We start from the raw sequence: 23,395 nt of genomic DNA, 5'->3' as shown, positions 1-23,395 counted from the left end.
GACTGTGAAATGTTCAGTTTCCTGTGTGCCTGGTAACATGACAAGAATTATTCAGCACATTGTATGCTCTGCCACACTATGATAGGGGAGGAAGAACCCTAGCTTAGATTGAGAGTGATTATTTTTGATTCCTGGCTTTTTGTTCTTTCTAAATGTTTAATCTTAGCCAAGTCGATTAATGTCTCTTAGTCTTTGTTTCTTTGTATATAAGTAGTATTCATAAAATCTGTCTTTACAGCATTATACAGTCTTGTCATTCAATTCTATGCTCACATTTTAAGAGTCAGGGTTATTAATGCAACTAACAGAAACCAATCTAATTAAAGCAGAAAAGCAATTTATTGAAAGGATTTAATATAACTAAAAGAATCGCCAAGAAAATTAGGGAAACAAATTTTGAAAAAATGAAGATGTAAGTGACACTAAGCAACCAGGGCCACAACTGCAACCACAGATCCAGAGCCGTGAAGGCACCTCCCTGCCATTGCTGACCACTAGGTGCCACCACTTACATGAGCAGCAGCTCTTCTGCCACTTTGCATCTGCACTACTTCTATTCCCACTACTACTCTGAAACAGCTTGCCTTTCCACGTTGGTGTGATTGTTGGAGAAAATTCTCCACCATTGCTGCTCCCTTGCATGACTACCTCCCAGTGGAAGGCCGAGTGTGTGCAGCTGATCAGTTGAATGTAGGTCATCTTCCTGGGCCACAGCTGAAAAGGAAGATGGAACATACAGTTTGTGAATTCTGACACTCCTATCAGAAAAGCACATGGTGGAGAATTCTTCAAATACAGAAACAAAATTTATACTCTAGATAACAACAAAAACAAGACAAATGTTTTCTCCAAACAACTATGCCTGGCAATTTCGGAGTTCAAAGGATAGAAGCCAATGAAAAAGTTTGTGCCCCTAAAAAGCTATATAGGAAAGTATTTTATGAATTAGAAGGATCTCATAAGTGAAAATGCTGTGTTACTGTAGTAATTTTACTATTAGTAAGACAGTATGAATAGATATTAAGATGTTTTTATTAGCTTTAGGTTAAGTTTTTCACATAATTTCAATATTATTTTGGTGTATTCAGAACATAAGAGCCTAGATATTTAATGTTCTTATACAGAATAATAGGAAAAATATTCCTTTCCCTTGACCAAATTAGTAATCACACTCACTGGGTTCAAAGACTTATCTCCTAAAAGTGAGGAAGCTAGATTTTTTTTTAGTTTGTCTTACTTTTATAATTGTGGGAATGACCTGTGAAGTTTGCAACTTAGCCTGACCCAGATGGATAGATGAAAATCAGAAGCAGAACCAAGTCTCACAAATACTAATTTGGGGACTAAATTATGAGGAAAAGGCACCAGTAATCAATAACTGGCAGGCAAATGTGAAGAAAGAGAAGCAGCACGTTCTAAGTCAGACACAATCAGAGCTCAAATGGCTAGATTTATCCAACTGTCTTTGCATATCATAATAATCTATCTTGCACCTGCAATTCATTTTGAAACCCAATATATAAAGAATTCACATGAAGTCCTATCATTATGTGCTCCCTTTGGTTCACAATTGATCATAATGATAGGACTAAGAGCCAAAGGGAGCATGTAAACAAGACTAGTGTCTGCAAATACTAGCTGATAGAATAAAAAAGGGAGAGAATGATCCAACATGGAAAGTGAGATACACAGCAGACCCATAGAATGGCAGATGTCCTAAACAGCACTCTGGCCTCAGAATCAGTCCTTAAGGCACGCGGATCTGGCTAAAAAGCCCATGAGACTATTACAGGCATGGAAAACCAAAACACTCTGGAAAAAAAAAAAACTAAATGAAAGATCTCTGCGAGTGAGATCCCAGTGAAAAGAACAGGTCATCAGAGAAGGAGGTACCTTTCTCTGAAGGGAGGAGACAACTTCCACTTTGACTACGACCTTGTCTAAATATGATCAGAGTTGGTGAACTCAAAAGGTTTCCATAGCCTTGGCAACTCATGACAAGAGCCTAGGGTGATTACTGATGCCATAAACAAGAGTGTCAATTTGTTAAGTCAATAACAGGAGTCACTGTGCACTTACTCCTCCTGCAGGATCTTTGTCCTTAATGTGCTGTACATTGTGATTTAATGCTATAACTAGTACTCAAACAGTATTTTTCCCTTTGTGTTTCTATGTGGGTGCAAACTGTTGAAATCTTTACTTAATATATGCTAAACTGATCTTCTGTATATAAAGAGAATTGAAAATGAATCTTGATGTGAATGGAAGGGGGGAGGGAGAGGGAAAGGGGAGGGTTGCAGGTGGGAGGGAAGTTATGGGCGGGGGAAGCCATTGTAATCCATAAGCTGTACTTTGGAAATTTGTATTCATTAAATAAAAGTTAAAAAAAAGAATTCACATGAAATAACCAGATAAAAGAAACAAAAATTGTTGTTAAAATAAAGCTCCAGGGGCGGGCACTGTGGCATAGCGGGTAAAGCCACTGTCTGTAGTGCCAGCATCCCATATGGGTGCCAGTTTGAGTCCCAGCTGCTCCACTTCCAATATAGTTCTCTGTTATGGCCTGGGAAAGCAGAAGACGGCCCAAGTCCTTAGGCCGTCTCTGTGGTAAGACCCGGAGGAAGCTCCTGGCTCCTGGCTTCAAATCGGTGCAGCTCTGGCCGTTGCAGCCAATTGGGAAGTGAAACAGCAGATGGAAGACCTTTCTCTCTCTCTCTGCCTCTCCTTCTCTCTTTGTGTAACTCTGACTTTCAAATAAATAAATAAATCTTAAAGAAATACAGTATTATAACTAGAAATATTAAAGGTGATAAAACACTTTTGTAAAAAATCTGCAGTTACAAATACTTTGTTATTTACCCAGCAATGGTGCTTTTTTCTGTTCCAAATTAGATAACTTGACACCATATAAAATTGCAATTATGGATTATCTTTATTTATTACATCAAAATTTAATAAAACAGTGATGAGATATGTCTGGTAATATAATCTTTACTGTTCTCTTTTTAAATATTTAAGACCATGGCTGAAGTATAATATTTCATTTCAAAGACTTACTTTCAATTAACCAATCTTGCCACTAGATGGAGAATGTTGACAAGTCTGTAGTATGATCAACATAGCCTGTAAAGATACGGCAGTTGTTTAATTATTATGCGCATGTACAGGTCTTTCCTAATGAAATTTTAATATTCTAGTTTCAAAGGGGAATTTACAACGACTTCTTTTTTCTATAAATTACTAAATGTGAGTAAAACAACTCTTCTCTTTTGTGCCTCCTCTAAACTTCCCTATAGTTACCTGAGAACAGAAGAGAAGGTCTTTATCCTCTAGGAATAGTTTAAAAATGAATAATAATAAAGCTGTCACCATTTCAGTCTGGATGCTGTACGTGCTATCCACTAGAAGCAAAGGAGTTGTTGTCCTGACTGCCTGAGAGTTCCCTGGGAATTCATCTCATTAACTCAAGGGAAAATACTTCCTTCACCAGCAGACTCCAGCAGGTGGAGTGCAAGCTCTGGAGGCTTATACTTAGCAGCCTCCCTGAGTCACTCTCCCTTACAGAACGCTCCTCCTTCCGTGGCTCTTACCTTAAGGAGTTAGCCGTTCAGAACCAGTGCCTGTGCCACCAGACCTCATACAATTACACTGTTCAGAGGCTCACATTTGAAGTTTAGTATTTGCAGCTAAATTCAGTTGGCTGCATCTCAATCAAGCTTTGGAAGATAAGGACTGCAGGCTTCAATCAAGTTTAATTTTGGAGATAGTAAAAAAGAAGAAGCTTTCCTTGGTATTTAACTTGAAAGATCTTACAAGGATTATCTACCAACACAGGTCTATAGTAAAGGGTCACATGATGTCAAAGTTCTTTATTTCTCTATTAATAAGTTACCCATCGCTGACAAATACTAGGGGAAAAGGCCAATGACAAATATAGGGACCAGTGTTGTGGCACAGTAGGCTAAGCCTCCTCCTGTGGTGCCAACATCCCATATGGGTGCCGGTACGTGTCCCTGCTGCTCCTTTTCTGATCCAGCTCTCTGCTAATGGCCTGAGAAAGCAGCAAAAGACTGCCCAAGTGCTTGGGCCCATGCACCCACATGGGAGACCTGGAAGAAGCTCCTGACTCCTGGCTTCGGATTGGCCCAGCTCTGGCCATTGCAGCCATTTGGGGAGTGAACCAGTGGATGGAAGATCTTTCTCTCTGTTTCTCCCTCTCTCTGTCTGTTACTCTGGCTCTCAAACAAACAAACAAACAAAAAAGAATGAGGTTAAAACTTCTTAAGAAAAAAAGAATGAAGCTCACTCTGGCTTCTGTTTAAAAAAGTTTTTTAAAAAGACAATTAGATAAGAATTAAAATGTTCAAATTCACTAGCAAAAGAAATTCAAAGATTTTACATTATGTATTATTCCACTTTTTAAAATACTAATAAATATTTTCATCAAGATTGACAGTGTGCAACTAGAATTACTGGAAAGAATATAAAACGGATGTTTCCAAGAGGATTATTTTGCAATCATTATAAAAAGCTTGAAAAGTGTTCATGCTATTTGACTCAGCAACTTGTTTTGTTAATTTTTCCTACTGAAAAACATGTAACATATAATTTCATAAAAATATGAAATTCAAAGAATGGTTAAGGAAAAAAACCACAACACATTGCTCTGTTTTTATTCTGGGGGGCATGTAATCACACTTTGTACACCATGTTGGTTGGACAGTAAAAAGCCTTCATACTAAGCATTGCAGATGCTTTGGGTTCCGCCAATCAGATCCATGAGATCCATGCGTGGTGGTGGACAGTCCTGGCCCTGTTTGGTACAAGGTGTCCAGACCCAGAGTGCTTTCTGCTGCCATAACATTTGGACTAGGGGGTGTTCTGGAAGCAAAGAGGGCTTGCTGCACATGGCCGGCATGGTCTTGTGAGTATGGAGAGTGGAGGTTGTTCTTAGGAGTTCACCTAGTGCTTGCTCCTACAATTCCAAAGCTTGTAAATTACATCTTGCAGCTGAAAGACTGAAGCCTCCATTAGGCAGGATATGGCACATCAATTTAAAAATCACATTGACAATATATGATAATACAGAAGTCAGTTCTGTAACACTTTTTTTTTTTTTTTTTTTTGACAGGCAGAGTGGACAGTGAGAGAGAGACGGAGAAAAAGGTCTTCCTTTGCCGTTGGTTCACCCTTCAATGGCCGCCGCGCTGATCCGATGGCAGGAGCCAGGTACTTATCCTGGTCTCCCATGGGGTGCAGGGCCCAAGCACTTGGGCCATCCTCCACTGCACTCCCTGGCCACAGCAGAGAGCTGGCCTGGAAGAGAGGCAACCGGGACAGAATCCGGCGCCCCGACCGGGACTAGAACCTGGTGTGCTGGCGCCACAAGGCGGAGGATTAGCCTAGTGAGCCGCGGCACACTTTTTTTTACTGATTCAATTTCTTTTTCACTTATTTGGTACTTATGCCAAAAAATATTTTCTTAGAGGAATTATCTATTTTGAGAGCAAACAATTGCTCACGTTAGTGGTTCAGTATTCTAGGAGGGATTTAAAATTTTTTAAATATTTATTTATTTATTTGAGATGCAGTTACAAAGAAAGACAGAGAGATAGTCCATACACTGGTTCACTTCCCCAAATGGCCGCAAAGCCAGGAGCCAAGGGTTTCATCCAGGTCTCCAAGGAGTGCCAGAGGCCCAAGCACTTGGGCTATCTTTCTCTACTTTCCCAGGCCCATTATCAGGGAGCTGGATTGGAGTGGAACAACAGTGCTGGTCCCCAAAATAATTTTTTAAAAAGCAGATGTCTGCCAAGCTTTCTCCAAGATCCTGAGGTTGCATTACCAGATAGTCTTCAAAAGCATTTGGCTTTAAGTGTTACCCCTTTATAAAGAAAGAAGCATGTCCTTTGAAATTCAAGCAATTATGGTCTAAATCTTTTCACATGAATAATAAAAGTTTTACTTTCCTCCTGATTGCAATTGCTCTACCTGTTCTTAGAAAAGAGAAGGTGTGAGAATGTTTTAGATTTTTTGAGTGCTCTTATGCTTGCTGTTCTCATTCTTTACAAAAGGGGAAAGGGAACAATATATAAATTTCTTCTCCCTCTGAAATGAATTCAACTACTCTCTTAGCAGGTAGAAGCAGCACAGACATTTTAATTTTAAATGATTTTGTTTAACTTGCGTTACACAGGGTTACTGAGTCATCACATTTCATTATGAAAACCCTAATAAACCTAAGAACACACGAATGTCTTCTTCATGTTGTGGATACACTGGGATAAAGAATATGAGTGTGAGCCGGCGCTGCGGCTCACTAGGCTAATCCTCCGCCTTGCGGCGCTGGCACACCGGGTTCTAGTCCCGGTCGGGGCGCTGGATTCTGTCCTGGTTGCCCCTCTTCCAGGCCAGCTCTCTGCTGTGGCCAGGGAGTGCAGTGGAGGATGGCCCCTGCACCCCATGGGAGACCAGGATAAGTACCTGGCTCCTGCCATCGGATCAACGCGGTGCGCAGGCCACAGTGCGCTGGCTGCGGTGGCCATTGGAGGGTGAACCAACAGCAAAGGAAGACCTTTCTCTCTGTTTCTCTCTCTGTCTGTCCACTCTGCCTGTAAAAAAAAAAAAAAAAAAAAAAAAGAGTATGAGTGTGGATCAAAGATAAGGTCAATCATGCAGAGGAAGGGCTACAAGACAATTTTCTGGAAATGTCTTTTTATATTTTCTTCAAGATTTTAGAGAAGAATTTTAGAAATAAGTAGGCTTTGGACTCAGTAAAATTGAGAGCTAATTGTGTAACTCCCCTTTTTTCCCTATTGAGTCTTCTTAGGATGCTCCAATCACTTTCGACCCTTGAAATGGAAATTTTTGGGAGGCAGTTTAGTATGGCAGGCCAAGGTGGGAATTAAGGTCAAATAGTTCTGGGTTCATGTTGGAGTCTTCCACATTCTTTTGTTTGGCTAACTTAAGTTTCATTTTTAAAGAGGAAATCTCTTTTAAAAATGGGGATAATATTAGTACCTTCCTCACTGGAGTTCTTAAGAAGATGCAATGAGATAATGCTGCATGCACTTAAATTTGAGCATTTTAGAGTACAAAGTACGAGGTGTAAGTGTTGAAGAAACTGGCCCAAACTGAACTAATTTCTCCTAATACTGACAATCCTGATTCTTCTCCACATTCCTTGTCTTTGTTAATGACATGTCTTATATCATAGTCAGGGCCAGATGTAATTTCCTTCCCTGGACTGGATAAAATTTCTGCTCTTGTAAAATAAGCAATGAGGACGGCGCCTTGGCTCAATGGGCTAATCCTCCGCCTTGCGGCGCCGGCACACCGGGTTCTAGTCCCGGTCAGGGCGCCGGATTCTGTCCCGATTGCCCCTCTTCCAGGCCAGCTCTGTGCTGTGGCCTGGGAGTGCAGTGGAGGATGGCCCAAGTGCTTGGGCCCTGCACCCCATGGGAGATCAGGAGAAGCACCTGGTTCCTGCCATCGGATCAGCGTGGAGTGCCGGCCGCGGCAGCCATTGGAGGTTGAACCAATGGCAAAAGGAAGACCTTTCTCTCTGTCTCTCTCTCTCACTGTCCACTCTGCCTGTCAAAAAAAAAAAAAAAAAAAAAAAGAAAGAAAGAAAAAGAAAAAGTAAAATAAGCAATGAAAACAAAACTTCAGAAGAACAATAATGTTTCCTCCTATTTAGAGGTTTAATAAATAAATACAGGGAAAGTGTACAGCAAAAGGATTGTTACTAACACAATCAGATCTGTTTCAATGAAAATAATACAGAAGCAGTCAGAACATGTTTCTTGTTTAATACAATCATCTAGTCATTTTCCAAGAGCATAACCATTTAATTTGCACAAAACTTAGGTGCTGCACCTCTTCCCTGTAAACAAGGGGGCCATGATGAAACTGCTACCAACAATGTTACAGTAACAGTAACAATCATTATTATAGTCACCATCTTCTGAGCATTTATTGCTAAGTGACAGGAAACACACATGCTTTACATGATAGATCTACAGAGTGTCTCTAAGAGATACGGTGATACCTTCACAGAGGACGGCCAAGTACTAAGAGTTAACTTGACTTAAACAACCAGCCAAACAGCTCCTACATGGCAGTGTCAGAGTCCAGATTTGATTGGAGAACTTCATTCCAGGGTTTTTTTTTTTTTTTCTTTTCCTGAAGACTAATTTATTTCTTTGAAATGCAGAGTTACAGAGCAACAAGGAGAGACAGAGAAAGAGAGATCTTCTACCTGCTGGTTCACTCCCCACATGGCAGCAACGGCCAAGCTAAGCCTGGCCAAAGCCAGGAACTTCATTTGGGGCTCCCACGTGGGTGCAGTGCCCCAGCACCGGGTTATCTTCTGCTGCTTTCCCAGACACTTTAGCAGGGAGCTGCATTGAAAGTAGGGCAGCTGGGACTCAAACCGGTGCCTGTACAGTATTCTGGTACTGCGGCAGTTTAACTCACTATGCCACAATGCTGACACCCACAATGCTGACACCCATTCCAGTTTTCAAAGAGAGCTAGATAAAACTTTTGGGTATTAGCCTGCCCACAAACCCAATCTTTAGGTGTTCTGTTAATTTCACTGAAACTGATAGACTTCAGCACAGCAGGTTAAACTTCTACTTGCAACACCATCATCCCACATCACAATACTGGTACAAGTCCTAGCTACTCTGCTTCTGATTCAGCTCCTTGCTAATATGACTGGAAAGCAGTGGGTGATAGCCCAAATATGTGGGTCCCTACCACCATGTGGTAGACCAGGGTGGAGTCCAGTCTCCTGGATTCAGCCTCGCTCAGATCTGGCTGTTGTGGCTGTTTGGGGAGTGAACCAGCAGAGAGCTATTCTTTCTTTCTCTCACTCTCGCTCTTGCTCTGTCTCCCTTCTATCTCTGTCTCTTCCTCTCTGTTTTTCTGCCTTTCCAATAAATATTTCTAAATACAGAAGTTTATAGAATTATCCGTTAAAAATAAAAATCTAGCCGGCGTTGTGGAGCAGAAGGTTAAAGCCCTGGCCTGAAGCGCTGGTTCTAGGCCTGGCTGCTCCTCTTCCGATCCGGCTCTCTGCTATGGCCTGGGATAGCAGTAGAAGGTGGCCCAAGACCCTGGGCCCCAGCACCCATGTGGGAGACCTGGAAGAAGCTCCTGGCTTCAGATCAGTGCAGTTGCGGCCATCTGGGGAGTGAACCAGTGGATGGAAGACCTCTCTCTCTCTGTCTCTACCTCTCTCTGTAACTCTTACAAATAAATTTAAAAAAACTTTAAAAAATAACATAAATAAAAATACAAATCTAGTTTTTTTATTCCCTTGAGATACTGGTTAAAATGACAGATTCTTAGGCCTACCAGGAGACTTCACATGTGATCTCCCTGATAAAGGCAAGGAGTCTACATTTTCAATAATATTTCCCTGTAAATCTACGTACAGACCAGTTTGAGAACTTCTGATAAAGAAGCTCAAGTTCAAGTCCTATGTTCTGGCATAAAAAAACAATGCTTTGGTCTGTGCCTGGCATGTAATAGATGATCAATAAATACTCCTGGGTGGAAAAAAACCAAAGAGGCAGGAAGGGAGGAAGCCAGGATGAGCAGTTAATCTATTTAATTTTTTATCAAATTAAGGCTGGAGATGGAGAAGAAGGAGTATAAATAGATTCTCCCAACAGAAAGCCAGTACATATTAATTCCAAACCTGGGTTGACTTTCTGACTTGTTTTTCTTTCTCCAAAAGGAAGAAAAACAAATGCAATGATTAACTTAGTATAGATTTAACTACTCAGCTTTTAAATGCCTTTCAACCTTGCCTTGTTTTATTACACCTTTCTCCACTTACACTGGCATGTGAACTGGTTGTGCTGGTCCAGTGAGTCAGTTTAGAAGACAGCATTCATTTACAGGAGCACACTTGTGTTGACGTCTTTCCGAAGCATGCATAGTTACCCAAGCACAAAAGTAGCAGCTACACATTATGTTCTGGTTAGCCAAAACCATTTTTAAAACATTCCTGAAAACTTGTCCTGAAAGTTGCTATAGAAAATTTGGTACAGTTAATGCCAAAACTTAACCATATGAAAAGTCTATTGATTTTTTTCACCTGCTTCCTGCCCCTCAGGCCCACAAGTGACCAAAAAATAAGAAAATTATACCAAAAAGTAAGAAACAGTGATTTATAATTTTACAATTTAACATGATTAGAATAATAGAAATTTAGAGCTAGAAAGAAATTAAAATTACTGAGTCATATTTAAATTTTTTAGCATCTTACACTTGTAAATGCACTTTCACCCATTTGATTTTCATGGTAATTCTATGTAGTTGATAATATCTTCAGTTTATTCATGAAAAAATTGGAGCTATGTATCTTATTACTAAAGATCAAGGAAACTTTGGACCCAATTTCTTATTCAACAAATGAGAAAAAGAAGACAGGGGGAGAATTTATGGAGTTCATTGAATGGTGGCCAGCAATCAGACTTTCCGATAGTCTGATACAGAAGTTTTATCAGTCTTTGTTCAGTCCTGTTTTCTTCTCTTCAGTAAATATGTGCTGGATACCTTTTACGCGCCCAGTACTCTCCTGAGTTTCCATAGTACCTTATAACTTTTCTATGATTCTAATTGTTATAATAGAGGCAGTGGGAGCACAAAAGAGACACCTAATTCTATTAGAGAAAGGTTATCAAAGAAGTCCTGGGCAAGATGCAGAATGAGCTCAAATCTGTAAGGTAAAATGTGTTTTTCAGGTAGTAAGTACCAGAAGAGAGAAGATTCTAGAAAAGAGTATATGAATTTTTCATGAGGTTTTTCATCTATTACGTGTCTCCAAAGTACTGTATATTATGCCTGTTGTAACACTTGCCACACAGAGATGTAAATAAGGCATTCATTGTCTGTGTATAAGCCCCTCACTCTGAGATCTCTCTTGCTCCACCCCCATCCCCATGGCACCTTAAGTGCTAGGGGTGTGAAGTGAGGGAGAAGGATGAGTTCCAAATGCCTAGAATAAGTAAGTGGATGGACACTGTAGGGCTTTTACAAATTGAGCTATCCATGACACATCCAAGTAAAGATGTCAAGGAGATAATTAACATCAAGTAAGAAGCCTGGCTGAAGTAATCATTGCGATATAGATGGTGTTTGTGACGATTAAACCATGGGAGTAGCTGAGCTCACCAACGCAGAGCTATTTATCATTCAGCTGCCTTAAAACAATGCTTTATGCAACAATGAGAAGCACTTAACCAAAACATACACTGTAGTGGAATCTAAGGAGAAAATAGGTCTATTTAGTTTGTGATTTGTCAGAGAGGAGAGTTCAAATATTTAATCTACTGTTTGTTATCTATAAACATTGTTAGGGCAGATTTCCCTGTTTTCATCTACAGCTTGTAAAGCAATTGAACATTTCTCTCTTTGTATTGTATTATGTCAATTTTGATATTTAATCTTTCCATTGTATTCCCATTTTATTTTGTTAAAATGTTGTTTATTTATTTATTTATTTAAGAGGCAGAGTCACAGAGATAGAGAGAGAGAGAGAGAGAGAGAGAGAGACGTAAAGCAGAGAGAAAGGTCAGTGGCCACGAGGCCAGAGCCGGACTGATCCAAAGTCAGGAGCCAGGAACTTCCTCCTATCTCTCTTCATGCATACAGGGACCCAAGCTCCTGGGACATCCTCCACTGCTTACCTAGGCCATAAGCAGAGAGCTGGATAGGAAGAGGAGCAGCTGAGACACGAACCGGTGCCCACATGGGATGCCGGTGCCACAGGTGGAGGCTTAGCTCTGTCCCCTCCCCTGTTGTTTTCAAGTCATATGAAACAACTGAAGTTATTTTAAAACAATGGAAAAACTATTATAAGGAGAGAAGGCTGTCTCCCCAAACCTGAGTGTAGAATGCAGCCAGGTCTCAGAAAAACAAACAAAAAACCCAGGTTTTCAGACACCCAAGATGCGTGTTTCCCACTTTTTTCTTTCCTTTTCATCTCTTCATTTTTCCTCCCTAGGAGATCAATCTTACCTACTACTCAGTCCACATTAGAGTCAAAAAGTGACTGCCTGTAGCTTCAAATGTTCATGAGTTATAGTTTCAACCACATGGGGAGAATGATTCCCAGTCTGATTCATTTCCAAGTTCTGTGGGAAATGACTTTGGACCTCTTCCTATCCCTATTTATTTCCATCAGCAGTGGCCAGGATCTAGTAAAACATTGTAAAAATATGGCTACTGGAAGCTGTGTACCTGAAGGGCAGTTAATGATTGGTGGTGTACTAGAACCTAACTATAATAAGTTAAAAGAGTTGCTTGTTACATTTTCATAAATTTTGCAAAGTGTTTGTTAATCACAGCGATTATTAAAAATTAAGTTATATAAAGTCATAGATGAGTAATTATATTAAAAAGACAGTAATAAATATTCAAAACTCGCCAATTTCTGATTCTTTCAACTAATATTTAATATTATTTGTTTGTGAGGTTATTTACACTGACATTTATTACAGAAGCCACTGGCCTCTATATGGTGGAAATACAATAAAACTGGTTATTGCATGCTTCTTCCCAGCCATGTTTAGTAACATAATGTCCCATTGATAGTTTGACATTGGTTCTGGTAGGAGTATTTACACCACAGAAACTGGCAAATACTACAAATAAGGTTTCTCATTCTGGACAGCTAGTTATTAAACACCACCTCACCATGGTCAATGGGGTACCTATCAGAAGATGTTTTCACCCTATTATCTACTACTTCTGTAAACTATGTCTTCTTTCAAACTACCAACAGGTGGCTGGTGCGCTGGCATAGGTTAAGCTTCCTCCTGCAATGCCAGCATCCCATAGGGGAACTAGATCAGAAGTGGAGCAGCTGGGACTCAAACCCTCACCCGTATAGGATGCCACCCGTATCTCTCTGCCCCTTACTGGTTTATTTTGAAACAAGTTCTAGATGGCATCTGAAAATATTTTAGGGGCATATTTCAAAATATATGAACTCTTTTCAAAAACATATTACAACTATAAAACAAATAGCAATTTCTCAAACAGGCATGCATTCAGTATTTACTCTAAGTGCAAGGATACTTTCAAAAACTGGTTAAAAAATGGAATTAGGAGCCAGCATTGTGGTGTAGCAGGGTACCGGCTTGAGTCCTGGCTGCTTCACCTCCGATCTATCTCCCTGCTAGGGTGCCTGGGAAAGCAAGAGAGGATGGCTGAAATGCCTGGGTCTCTGCACTCATGTGGGAGACCCAAAAGAGGCTCCTAGCTCCTCGCTTTGGCCTGTCACAGCCATCTGGGGAATCAGCCAACGGATGGAAGACCTCTTTCTCTGTCTTCCCTCTCCCTCTTTGTAACCCTTTCAAGTAATAAAACAAATCTTAAGGGGCCGGCGCTGTGGTGTAGTGGGTAAAAGCCCCCGCCTGCAGTGCTGGAATCCCATATGGCTGCCGGTTCGAGTCCCGGCTGCTGCATTTCCGATCTTGCTCTCTGCTATGGCCTGGGAAAGCAGTAAAAGATGGCCCAAGTCCTTCAGCCCTTGCACCTGCATGGGAGACCTGGAAGAAGCTCCTGGCTCCTGGCTTCGGATCGGCGCAGCTCTGGCCATTGTGGCCATCTGGAGAGTGAACCAGCGGATGGAAGACCTCTCTCTCTCTCTCTGCCTCTCCTTCTCTCTCTGTGTAACTCCGACTTTCAAGTAAATAAATCTTAAAAAAAAAAAAAAAAAACCAAATCTTAAAATAAAATGAAATGGGGGGCTGGCACTATGGCATAGTAGGATAAGCCTCTGCCTGCGGTGCTGGCATTTCATACCATGCTAGTTTGTTTTCTGGCTCCTCCTCTTCCAATCCAGCTCTCTGCTTATGGCCTGGGGATGCAGTGGAAGATGGCCAAAGTGCTTGGGCCCTTGCACCCACGTGGGAGACCCAAATGAAGTTCCTGGCTCCTGGCTTCGGATCTGCCCAGCTTAGGCCATTGTGGCTATTTGGGGAGTGAACCAGGAGATGGAAGACCTCTCTGTCTTTCCCTCTGTCTGTCTGTAACTCTGCCTCTAAAAAATAAAATAAAATAAAATAAAATGGAATTAAAACATAAATTTATTTTGGTGCAAAAAATTTTTGAAATTCATGCATAATTTTTTCATAGTAAGCCTTTTTCATGAACTTTTTGAAGTGCCCTGATGTATGTATGGGGACAGAGAGTGGAGAGTGTGTCTGTAATTTCATGTATTCCAAGGGCTACTCCAACAAAGTATCAGAAACTGAACAACTTAAAATAAAATAAATTTATTGTCACACAGTTATGGAAGTGAGAAGTCTGAAATCAAGGTGTGCCTAGGGCCATTCCCTCTCTGAAGCCCATAGGAGAGAATCTGAAGATCCTCGTTATTCCTTGGCTGTAATTACTCCATTCTCTGCCTCTATCATTTCAGGACAGTCTGCTTTCTCCCTGTGTACCTCTATCTCTGTGTCTCCTGGCCTGTCTTATAAGGACACTAGTCTTATAGAAATAAGAGCCCACTTTATTCTGGCCTGACTTTATCTTAAATACACTTGAAACAACCCTATTTCCAAATTTGAATGCATGAATGCACTGCAGGTTAACGCTTCAACATATTTTTTTGTTTTTGGTTCTTGTTTTTTTTATTTGACAGGTAGAGTTATAGACAGAGAGAGAGAGAGAGAGAGAGAGAGAGAAAGGTCTTCCTTCTGTTGGTTCACTCCCCAAATGGCTGCTATGGCCGACGCTGCGCCAATTCTTCCTGGTCTCCCATGAGGGTGCAAGAGCCCAAACACTTGGGCCATCCTCCACTGCCCTCCCAGGCCACAGCACAGAGCTGGACTGAAAGAGGAGCAACCGGGACTAGAACCAGGCACCCATATGGGATGCCAGTGCCTCAGGCGGAGGATTAACCAAGTGAGCCACGGCTCCGGCCCCAACATATTATTTTGAAGGACACAATTCAACCCATAATATATAGCTTATATTGTCTTTTTGTTTTAAAGATTTATTTAATTATTTATTTGGAAGTCAGAGTCACACAGAAAGAGGGATTCACACACACACACACACACACACACAGAGAGAGAGAGAGAGAGAGAGAGGATAAAGAGATAGCTTTCATTTGCTGGCCCACTCCCCAAATGGCTACAGTAGCCAGTGCTCATCCAGGTTGGAGCCAGGAGCTTCCTGCAGGTCTCCCAAATGGACTGCAGGGGTCCAAATACTTCAACCATCTTCCACAGCCTTTCGCAGGCCACCAGCAGGGAGCTAGATCAGAAGTGGAGCATCTGGGACATGAATGCACACCTACATGGGATGCTAGCATGGTAGGCAGTTGGTTTACCTGTTATGCCACAACACTGGCCCCAATATTTTATATTTCTAGTAAGTTTATTTTAATGTATGAGTGACTCTTCAATATTTTGGAAGATACCTGTTTGTTTGTCCTGTAGATTTTCTTATTGTGTGGATGTTGCTAATAGTATTTATGTGGGATTGCTTTATATATTGCCTTTGGTCCATCCATGCCCTGGGATTCTCAGCGTGGGCATTACTGGCATTTGGGTGGTACCATTCTCTGTTCTTCTTTGGTGGTGGTTATGGTGGGGTGCCTTCCTCTGTATTATAGGATGTTGAGAAATGTTCCTGGCCTCTACTACTATATTCCAGTATCACTTTCGCTGTTGTTGCAACCACAAACTTTTTCAGACATTGCGAAATGTCTCATGGGGACAGAATCATACTCTCTCTTCCTCCGTTCCAGCCCTTGGTCAAGAACCAGTGGCATAAAAGATACAGATTTAATTTTTGGCAAGATTAATTTTAATGTTCTGTACTTCCCTTAGGAGGCAGATAACATTTGATTGTTCTTTCTTTTGTTATATCAATTAGCAACTATTGATAATCATTGCATTGATCTGTTTATTTCATTATTGGTTGCAAACTGGTGATATCCTCATTTGTCAGTGCTTTGTCGTGGCCATGCATTAGCTGGAATGCTTCCATCAAGAGAAAGTTTCTTCCATCAACTACCTTTGATAACCTTGAAATGCAAATCTCATGGGAAAGACAGGATAAATGATAACTTCTTTTGTTTACCTGTTTTCAAAATAATTAAGTTTTAGTTGCTATACTTCAAAGGGAGACTGATTCATTAATTTGAACTACAATGAACTTATGGATTTGAACATATTTCTTATATTTCATTCCCCTGAAATTTTATCTTTACTGATGCTCGAGATATTTTATATCTGCCTATTGGGAGACAAGCTAGGTAGCTTCTATCCTGCATAATTTTGGCAGAATACTTGCATTATTTGATTACTTGCTTCTTGGTATAAGATGTTCTAAGACCATACTGTTTATCTATATTTCCTTTAGATATTTTTAGTCTCTGAGACTCTGGACTCATCTCCTTTACTTTGTACTCTTCATAATATTCCTTGGCAATAGAATAGAACTATCATTTTTTCCTCTGAATTCACACATTTCAAAGATACACACTTTAATCAGTAACACTGGCCAGAGATAAGGCAATTCAGAGAGGATAATGCAGGTCAGGTCTCACTGGAAAGTGCATGCCCTGGTTAAAGACATTTCTAAAAGATCTGAAGAGAAAAACACAAACATTGTGCTAGCCCAAGAAAAATCTCAAGTTAGCAGGCTCTAATTTGCGACTTGTGATATATGACCTAGTCCTTGTGTGATTTAATAACGAATATTGTGAAGAATCCCAGAAGAGTGCTGATCATCTTAAGGTTGTTGAATTTGTGTGGGCCTTGTTTTACCTTTTACTGGTGTGGATCTCCAGAAATCCCAAGGTGGGCTCAATCTCTAAATTCTGTCTCCTTGCAGATCTTGTGTTGCTTTTATTAAAGGGTGGGCTCAGACTTGGTTCTTACTCCTAAGATACGGCTCTGCCTGAAACATCACAGCCACGTGCCTTGTCACTCACCATGTGGTTTCCAGCTCTTTAGTGTTCTCCTTAGCTCCTTAACTACATTAAGATTCTTTTCTCCTTCAGAGCTTTTGTATATCCTGTTCTCTGAAAGACTCTTACTTTTTACCAGTTAGGTCCTTTCAACAAGCTAACAGTCTCAACCTCACCTCCTCATAATGACTTTTACTATTTTTCTACATAGAAAAGTCTTTCCTCTCACTAGTCTCTATTTGTTTCTTTTATAGACTCGATCATGATTTTTAATTTGTTTATTATACCTTCTCTCCCTAACTAGAATTTAACCTGAACTGAACCATGATCAACTCTGCCCCCTTGTACCCCTTCTGTTGAAAGTCACCCTTTCATCAACTGCTCTGGGCCTTTCTCCCCTTTACCTAGGGTATGTTTTTTAGTTCACCCTGGGCTTTGGTTCCCCATCTCCAGAAATCCTTTCTTGACTCCATGGTTCTCCCTCACCAGTCTGAGGGCCATGCCTCCCTGGGTTCCATCAACAACCTGAGTTTACTTCCCAGGAAGCAACATTATCAAATGGGTGGGGGCTGGACCAAGTTGTCTGGATTTGAATCATGCTGTGTTACCTACTACTAGCCTACAACCTTGAGGACCTTAGTTACATATTAACTGACTTTCCCTTTATGTAAAATAGTTAGTAATATAATAGGGTTTTTGGAGGATGAAGTAAGATTATATAGGTAAAGTGCTGAGAACACCATCAATAAACACACATTTTAGTTACCACTCTTACCCAGAAATTTCTTGCTAACTTCTCTTCCCTACAGTATTTTAAAAATTTCTTAAAAGTGAAGATACTGTCCTGTTCGTTCTTGAATCCTGAGAATCTAGCAGAAAACTGGGTTTTATGTCTAATAAGTTGTTTTTTCTTCTTTTACTCTACCCCCAAGCCACACTCCGAACAAGGCTCCGTGTTTCGCCAATTTTTAAAATGTTCCCACTCTTTTCAGTTTGGTCTTAATTCTTTACAATGGCCATTAAGAATCAACACACTTATCTTATTCTGAATATGTCTTTTTTTTTCTTGGCTGTATATTATGCTACCTTGCTACCTTTTAAAATGAATTTTTCTCCCTTGTAACCTAGTTTTGGTGCAGTGAGGCAAAATTTCACTTTCATTCTTTTCGACAATGAATTTCATGCAAATTTCTCTTACAGATTTTAGGTGAGAACAGTTGCATAGTTACTTGTTGGTCACTTCTGAGTTTCACTTCCTTAATGGTCTATTTTAAGTCAACTTTGTACCCTAAGGTCTGATAAGTGTTCAAATCAAATTTATGGCCTCACAGTTGAGATGTCCACATCCAATATCAAAGTGTGTGGGTTCAACTCCTGGCTCCAGCTTCTGACTCATTTCCTGCTAGTGCAGACGCTGAAAGGCAGTGCTGACGGCTCAAGTAATAGGGAACAGTGTTTTTTCTTTTCTTCTTCATACTATTCGTTGAACTTTCACTTAGTGTAGGGTTAACAAAGGATCACTAAGTAAACTGAAAATAGATCTTTCTAAAAATTAAGAGTGGGAATCTGAGAGGGAGGAGAAGGAAGGGTTGGGGGAAAGTGTAACTATGGTCCTAAATCTGTATATATGAAATACATGAAACTTGTATTAAATAAGATAAAAAAGTAAAAAAAAAAAAATTCCTGGCACACACGTGGGAGTGCCAGGCTGTTGGCCCAGTCCTGGACAATGCTGGCATTTGGGGTATGAACCCGCAGATGGTAAAATATTTTTAAATATATAAATTATAAAACCATGTTAAAACAGTATCATTCGCTTTCCTAATTAAAGAAGCTTTTTTTTGTCACTACACCTGAGTTGTAGGCTGCACTGCTTTTGGTAAGCCTGGGACCCCAAATGAGAGAGTACCAGTACGTTCCGCACAGGAAAAGCACAGAGCTTTGTCCTAAAACTTCAAGAACTTAATCAGGGGCCCTGCAGAGCCATCTGCAGCACCTTTTCCACCCGGTGAGGAGGCCGGCAGCGGACTCCACCAAGCGTTTCAGGTCATGGCGCCACCCGGGAATTCACACATCCGCAAGACGCGCGCAGACCCCCTATCACTGAAAACAAAACTCGCCTCCGGCACATCCGGGGCGCGGGGCTACGTGATTACGTCACGTCACGTTGCCTCGCACCCCCCGCCCCGCTCCGCACTGTGACGTTCCGAGAGAGGAACGGAGCGTAAACAGCGCAGAGCACTTCGGGAACGGGATTGTTTCACGCAGGAAGCAGGCTCCATTTTAGCGCCGCCCGCCGTCGCCATCTGTTTCCCTTCCCTCCCCCTACCCCCGCCCGCTTCTGAGCCCCTGCGGGAAGGTTGGGTCGAGGCCGCCGGAGGCCGAAAGGAGGGAAGGGGAGAAGGGAGGAAGGAGAGAAGCGGGCAGGAGGAGGGTGCGTCGCAGGAGTGCGGGGCGCAGCTCGGGGGACGGGCTGACGGACGGGCCCGTGGGGCTGCTGCCGGGGCCGCGGCGCCTGTGTGAGTCGCATCCTAGCCGCGGCAACCCGCGGGGAGCTATGGCGGCCGACAGCCGGGAGGAGAAAGGTTAGTGCGGAGAAAGGTGACGGGCGGAGGCGGGGCCTGGCCGTGGGGTCGGAGCGGGGGTCGTCGTTGCCGGGCGCGGTGGGGGTTGGGTCCGTCAGCTCGCCTCGCGCGGAGCTGGCCGTCTGCGAGACCCTGAGGCCCACACTGGCGGACACCAGGCCTGCCCTTTCGTCCTCAGTCGCCCTACGGCCCGACACTGAGTCTCGCCTGGGCTTGTGCTTTGACGCGGATTCCACGCCTGGCTCTCCGTGTAGCTGTCCCGGGCGCGGCTGAGAGGGCCCCTTCTGAGTTGCAGGCCTCTAGGTTGACTTCCTGGTGGGGTGGGGCTATGCGCGTGTAATGCGTGTTCCCAGAACAGCCTTTTCTGGTGGGCCAGATTTTGAATGCTCAATGTCACGGTAAACGCTGGTCGTTGAGTAAATGCGGAAGTGGGGGACAATTAATCGGGAGAAACGTCTACAATTGGGCCTGCTCTCGGTTAAGCAGGTGAAGTGTCGAGAATTGCCCGTTTTGTTCCTTGAGCTCTTATTTTTTGAGAAGTATGACGTTTGGAAAGATGATTATGTGACTTAGACCTGACCCCCCCCCAAAAAAAAAAAAAAAAAATCCTGGCTGCTGTTTTACTGGCAACACCTTGTGCGCGAGCTATCACAGGGTGCAACCAGGAACAGATTTTTTCATGTATAAGAAAATTGAAGGAATAAAATAGAAGAACTGATGTTGCTAGAATGAAACGCCAGGTTTTGTGAAATACTGAACTCCCTTGGTTCCAGAGAGGTTGGTGTAGATCCTGCGTCTGTACTTCTCTGGAGAGTAACCTAGAGTGGGTGTTACATTAAGATCTTTTAAGCCTGAAGAACACCGTGGTAGTCTTGCACAGGTAATGTTAGGTGATGAAAATATAGTATTGTTGCTACCCTGTGTCTCACAGGTCTCTTCCTTATGGCTAATTGATTTGGGATGGGGGTTTGTCAGATGGGGTCTACAGTCCCATTGCATTAGACCTGTAATCCTCTCTTCAACTTTTCCGGCTTCTACATCAGGAGACGCTTCATACTTCAGTGAACTACTTCTGGATAGGGACAGAATTGGGATGTGGAGTGGGGGTTAGCTTAAAGCAGTTCGTTGATTCGATTATAACTTTTATTTTCTGTCCTTCAAGTAAGTCCTAAAAAGTTTCCCCAGTCTCCTTTCCCTTAGTTTTTGGAGAAATCTGAAAGGAATGTAGATATATGATAATGTGTCAATGAGTAAAGGAAACTGCTTTTAATGATCTTAATAAGAATTCAGTCAACATTGGATTGTCAGGATGTAATTGATGAGCAATTATGTGCATGGGAGTCTGTGATGGTTGTGGTAGATACGATGGACCAAATATAAAGATAAGTAAAATACAGTGCTGCTGAAGAATCCATCAAGATAAACATGCAAGTCAGTAGTAAGATAGATTATAATGTAAAGAAAGTAGATGATTTAAAAGTTTGTTTTTTAGAAATGGATTTTGTGATAGTGATGCAGTCCAAATACATAAACTTTTTAACTATTAGAGAATTGGTAGTGTCATCCATTAATACTTAGGGTAAGTTTTCCAACTTCAGTGAGTGTTCTTTGCCTCACATTTGTTTACTGTCTTAAATAGCAATTTCCAAAACTGAACTTCTTAGTTTAAAAAGTTCTAAGGTTGGCTTTATGGTTTAGAACAAACGTTTTCTGTGGGCTACATGGAAAGCTAGCTGATACCTATTGGAATTGCTATTTTATTTTGGAAGCATTCTTGAATAATCTAAAGGGTATATCATATACTTGATCGTTGGCACACCCTCGAGAATTATAGCCAGAATTGGAACCAGTGTTTATTCTTTTAAATTTAAGCAAGGAAACATGGATATCTAAGTACTTACTGTCAGGTTATCTTATAGGAGTATTAGGAAGTTGATAAATCCTGTGAGAATCTTAGGCATGTCATAGACCTTAAGATCCTTCTTAAATGATTCTGTACTTGAGTCTAAATTGCAGCAATTTTTTTTTTTTTTTTTTTGACAGGCAGAGTGGACAGAGAGAGAGAGACACAGAGAAAGGTCTTCCTTTGCCGTTGGTTCACCCTCCAATGGCAGCCGCACTGATCTGATGGCAGGAGCCAGGTACTTATCCTGGTATCCCATGGGGTGCAGGGCCCAAGCACCTGGGCCATCCTCCACTGCACTCCGTGGCCACAGCAGAGAGCTGGCCTGGAAGAGGGGCAACCGGGACAGAATCCGGCGCCCCGACTGGGACTAGAACCTGGTGTGCTGGCGCCACAAGGCGGAGGATTAGCCTAGTGAGCTGTGGCGTCGGCAGCAATTTTCAATTACTATATTAATCACCTGACAGATCTATTGATGATGGAGTTGTTGAAGTATTGAAAATTGCACATCAGCTGTGTAATACAGTTTTTACTATGTTTTTATGATACTCATACCTAGAAGCTGAGCCCTATTTAACCGGACAGTTTGCAAGTTGACTGTGATTCTTATGGTTGTTCAGAGTGGATTTGAAAGGTGTTAGAATGTTGTTGAGTAAATGCCATTTTTCTAAGTAAAGAAGAAAATACATCTCTTTATTATAAATATCTTGTATAAATTTTATTTCTTCAGCTCTCACAAAGTTCTCTACAAAGAATAGTTATAAAAGTTAAATCTAGGCTGGCGTCGTGGCTCACCAGGTTCTAGTCCCGGTCGGGGCGCTGGATTCTGTCCGGTTGCTCCTCTTCCAGTCCAGCTCTCTGCTGTGGCCCATGAGTGCAGTGGAGGATGGCCCAAGTCTTTGGGCCCTGCACCCGCATGGGAGGCTAGGAGAAGCACCTGGCTCCTGGCTTCGGATCAATGCAGTGTGCCGGCTGCAGCGGCCGTTGGGGGGTGAACCAACGGAAAAAAAGGAAGACCTTTCTCTCTGTCTCTCTCTCTCTCACTGTCCACTCTGCCTGTCCAAAAAAAAAAAAAAAAAAAGTTAAATCTATCCAAAAATATATGTATGAGTTGCTGCTTTCATAGGTAATGTGCTTTCTACAATTTCTTTTTTTTTTTTTTTTTTTTTTTTTAAGATTTATTTATTTATTTGAAAGAGTTACACAGAAAGAGGAGAGGCAGACAGGGAGAGAGGTCTTCCATCTGATGGTTCACTCCCCAATTGGCCACAATGGCCGGAGCTGCTCCGATCTGAAGCCAGGAGCCAGGAGGCTCCTCCGGGTCTCCCATGTGGGTTCAGGGGCCTGAGGACCTGGGCTGTCTTCCACTGCTTTCCCAGGTCACAGCAGAGAGCCGGATCAGAAGTGGAGCAGCTGGGTCTTGAACCAGCGCCCATATGGGATGTCAGCGCTTCAGTGCAGGGGGTTAACCCGCTGTACCACAGCACCTGCCCCATCTACAATTTCTACATCATCAGATTGGAAGCTTCATGAAAGCAAAGGAAAATTTGTCTTGTTGACCAAGTTCATAGGGTATAGTAACTGTCTCAATGCTTTAAATATTTACAAGGTTGAACTTTCTAAGTAACTGACTAATTACATGGCATGTACAGTGTGAAATCCAAAACTGAGAGTTTCTCAGTTTGTTATAGAAAAATAAGCTTACACAAGCTTGTTAAGATTACACAGTTATATATACACATATCCATGTAATTGTATTATGGCCGTCAACTGTAGTAGGTACTTAGGATAAAATTGTTTTCCTGGTTCAGTATAATACCATAAGGCTATATAAAATAGAATAGTAAGTAAATGATTTTGTAGGTAAAATACATATAATAGAAGAAAAGTAGAAATGTTAACTATCTCTGGGATTTTAATTGATGTTCATGAATGGCATGGGAAATATAAGACTACCAG

General features: G+C 41.7%; 1 protein-coding gene and 1 long non-coding RNA gene across 8 annotated transcripts in view; one reads left to right on the top strand and one right to left on the bottom strand.

Moving 5' to 3' along the window:
- Positions 1-339: 339 nt before the first annotated feature.
- LOC149125159 (uncharacterized) lies at positions 340-12,115 on the bottom strand. The gene is made up of 3 exons (XR_016212142.1): positions 11,706-12,115; positions 3,058-3,123; positions 340-714 (listed from the first exon to the last, which is right to left on the bottom strand). It is a non-coding gene; the product is annotated as an uncharacterized LOC149125159 (long non-coding RNA).
- Positions 12,116-19,136: 7,021 nt separating this feature from the next.
- Positions 19,137-23,395, top strand: part of YTHDC1 (YTH N6-methyladenosine RNA binding protein C1) — a 36,951-nt gene continuing 32,692 nt past the window's right edge. For all 7 annotated transcript variants that reach the window (XM_051820235.2, XM_089302702.1, XM_051820234.2 and 4 more), the window contains exon 1: positions 19,137-19,533. In XM_051820235.2, coding sequence (XP_051676195.1) covers positions 19,506-19,533 — 28 coding nt within the window. In that variant the 5' untranslated portion in view covers positions 19,137-19,505. The remainder of the gene's footprint in view (positions 19,534-23,395) is intronic.

The sequence above is a fragment of the Oryctolagus cuniculus genome, chromosome 8, assembly GCF_051225735.1.
Source record: "Oryctolagus cuniculus isolate XC-2025 breed Fujian yellow rabbit chromosome 8, ASM5122573v1, whole genome shotgun sequence".
Lineage (NCBI taxonomy): Eukaryota > Metazoa > Chordata > Mammalia > Lagomorpha > Leporidae > Oryctolagus > Oryctolagus cuniculus.
Note: the sequence above shows the minus strand (reverse complement) of the source record. Positions and strands in the feature narration are given on the sequence as shown.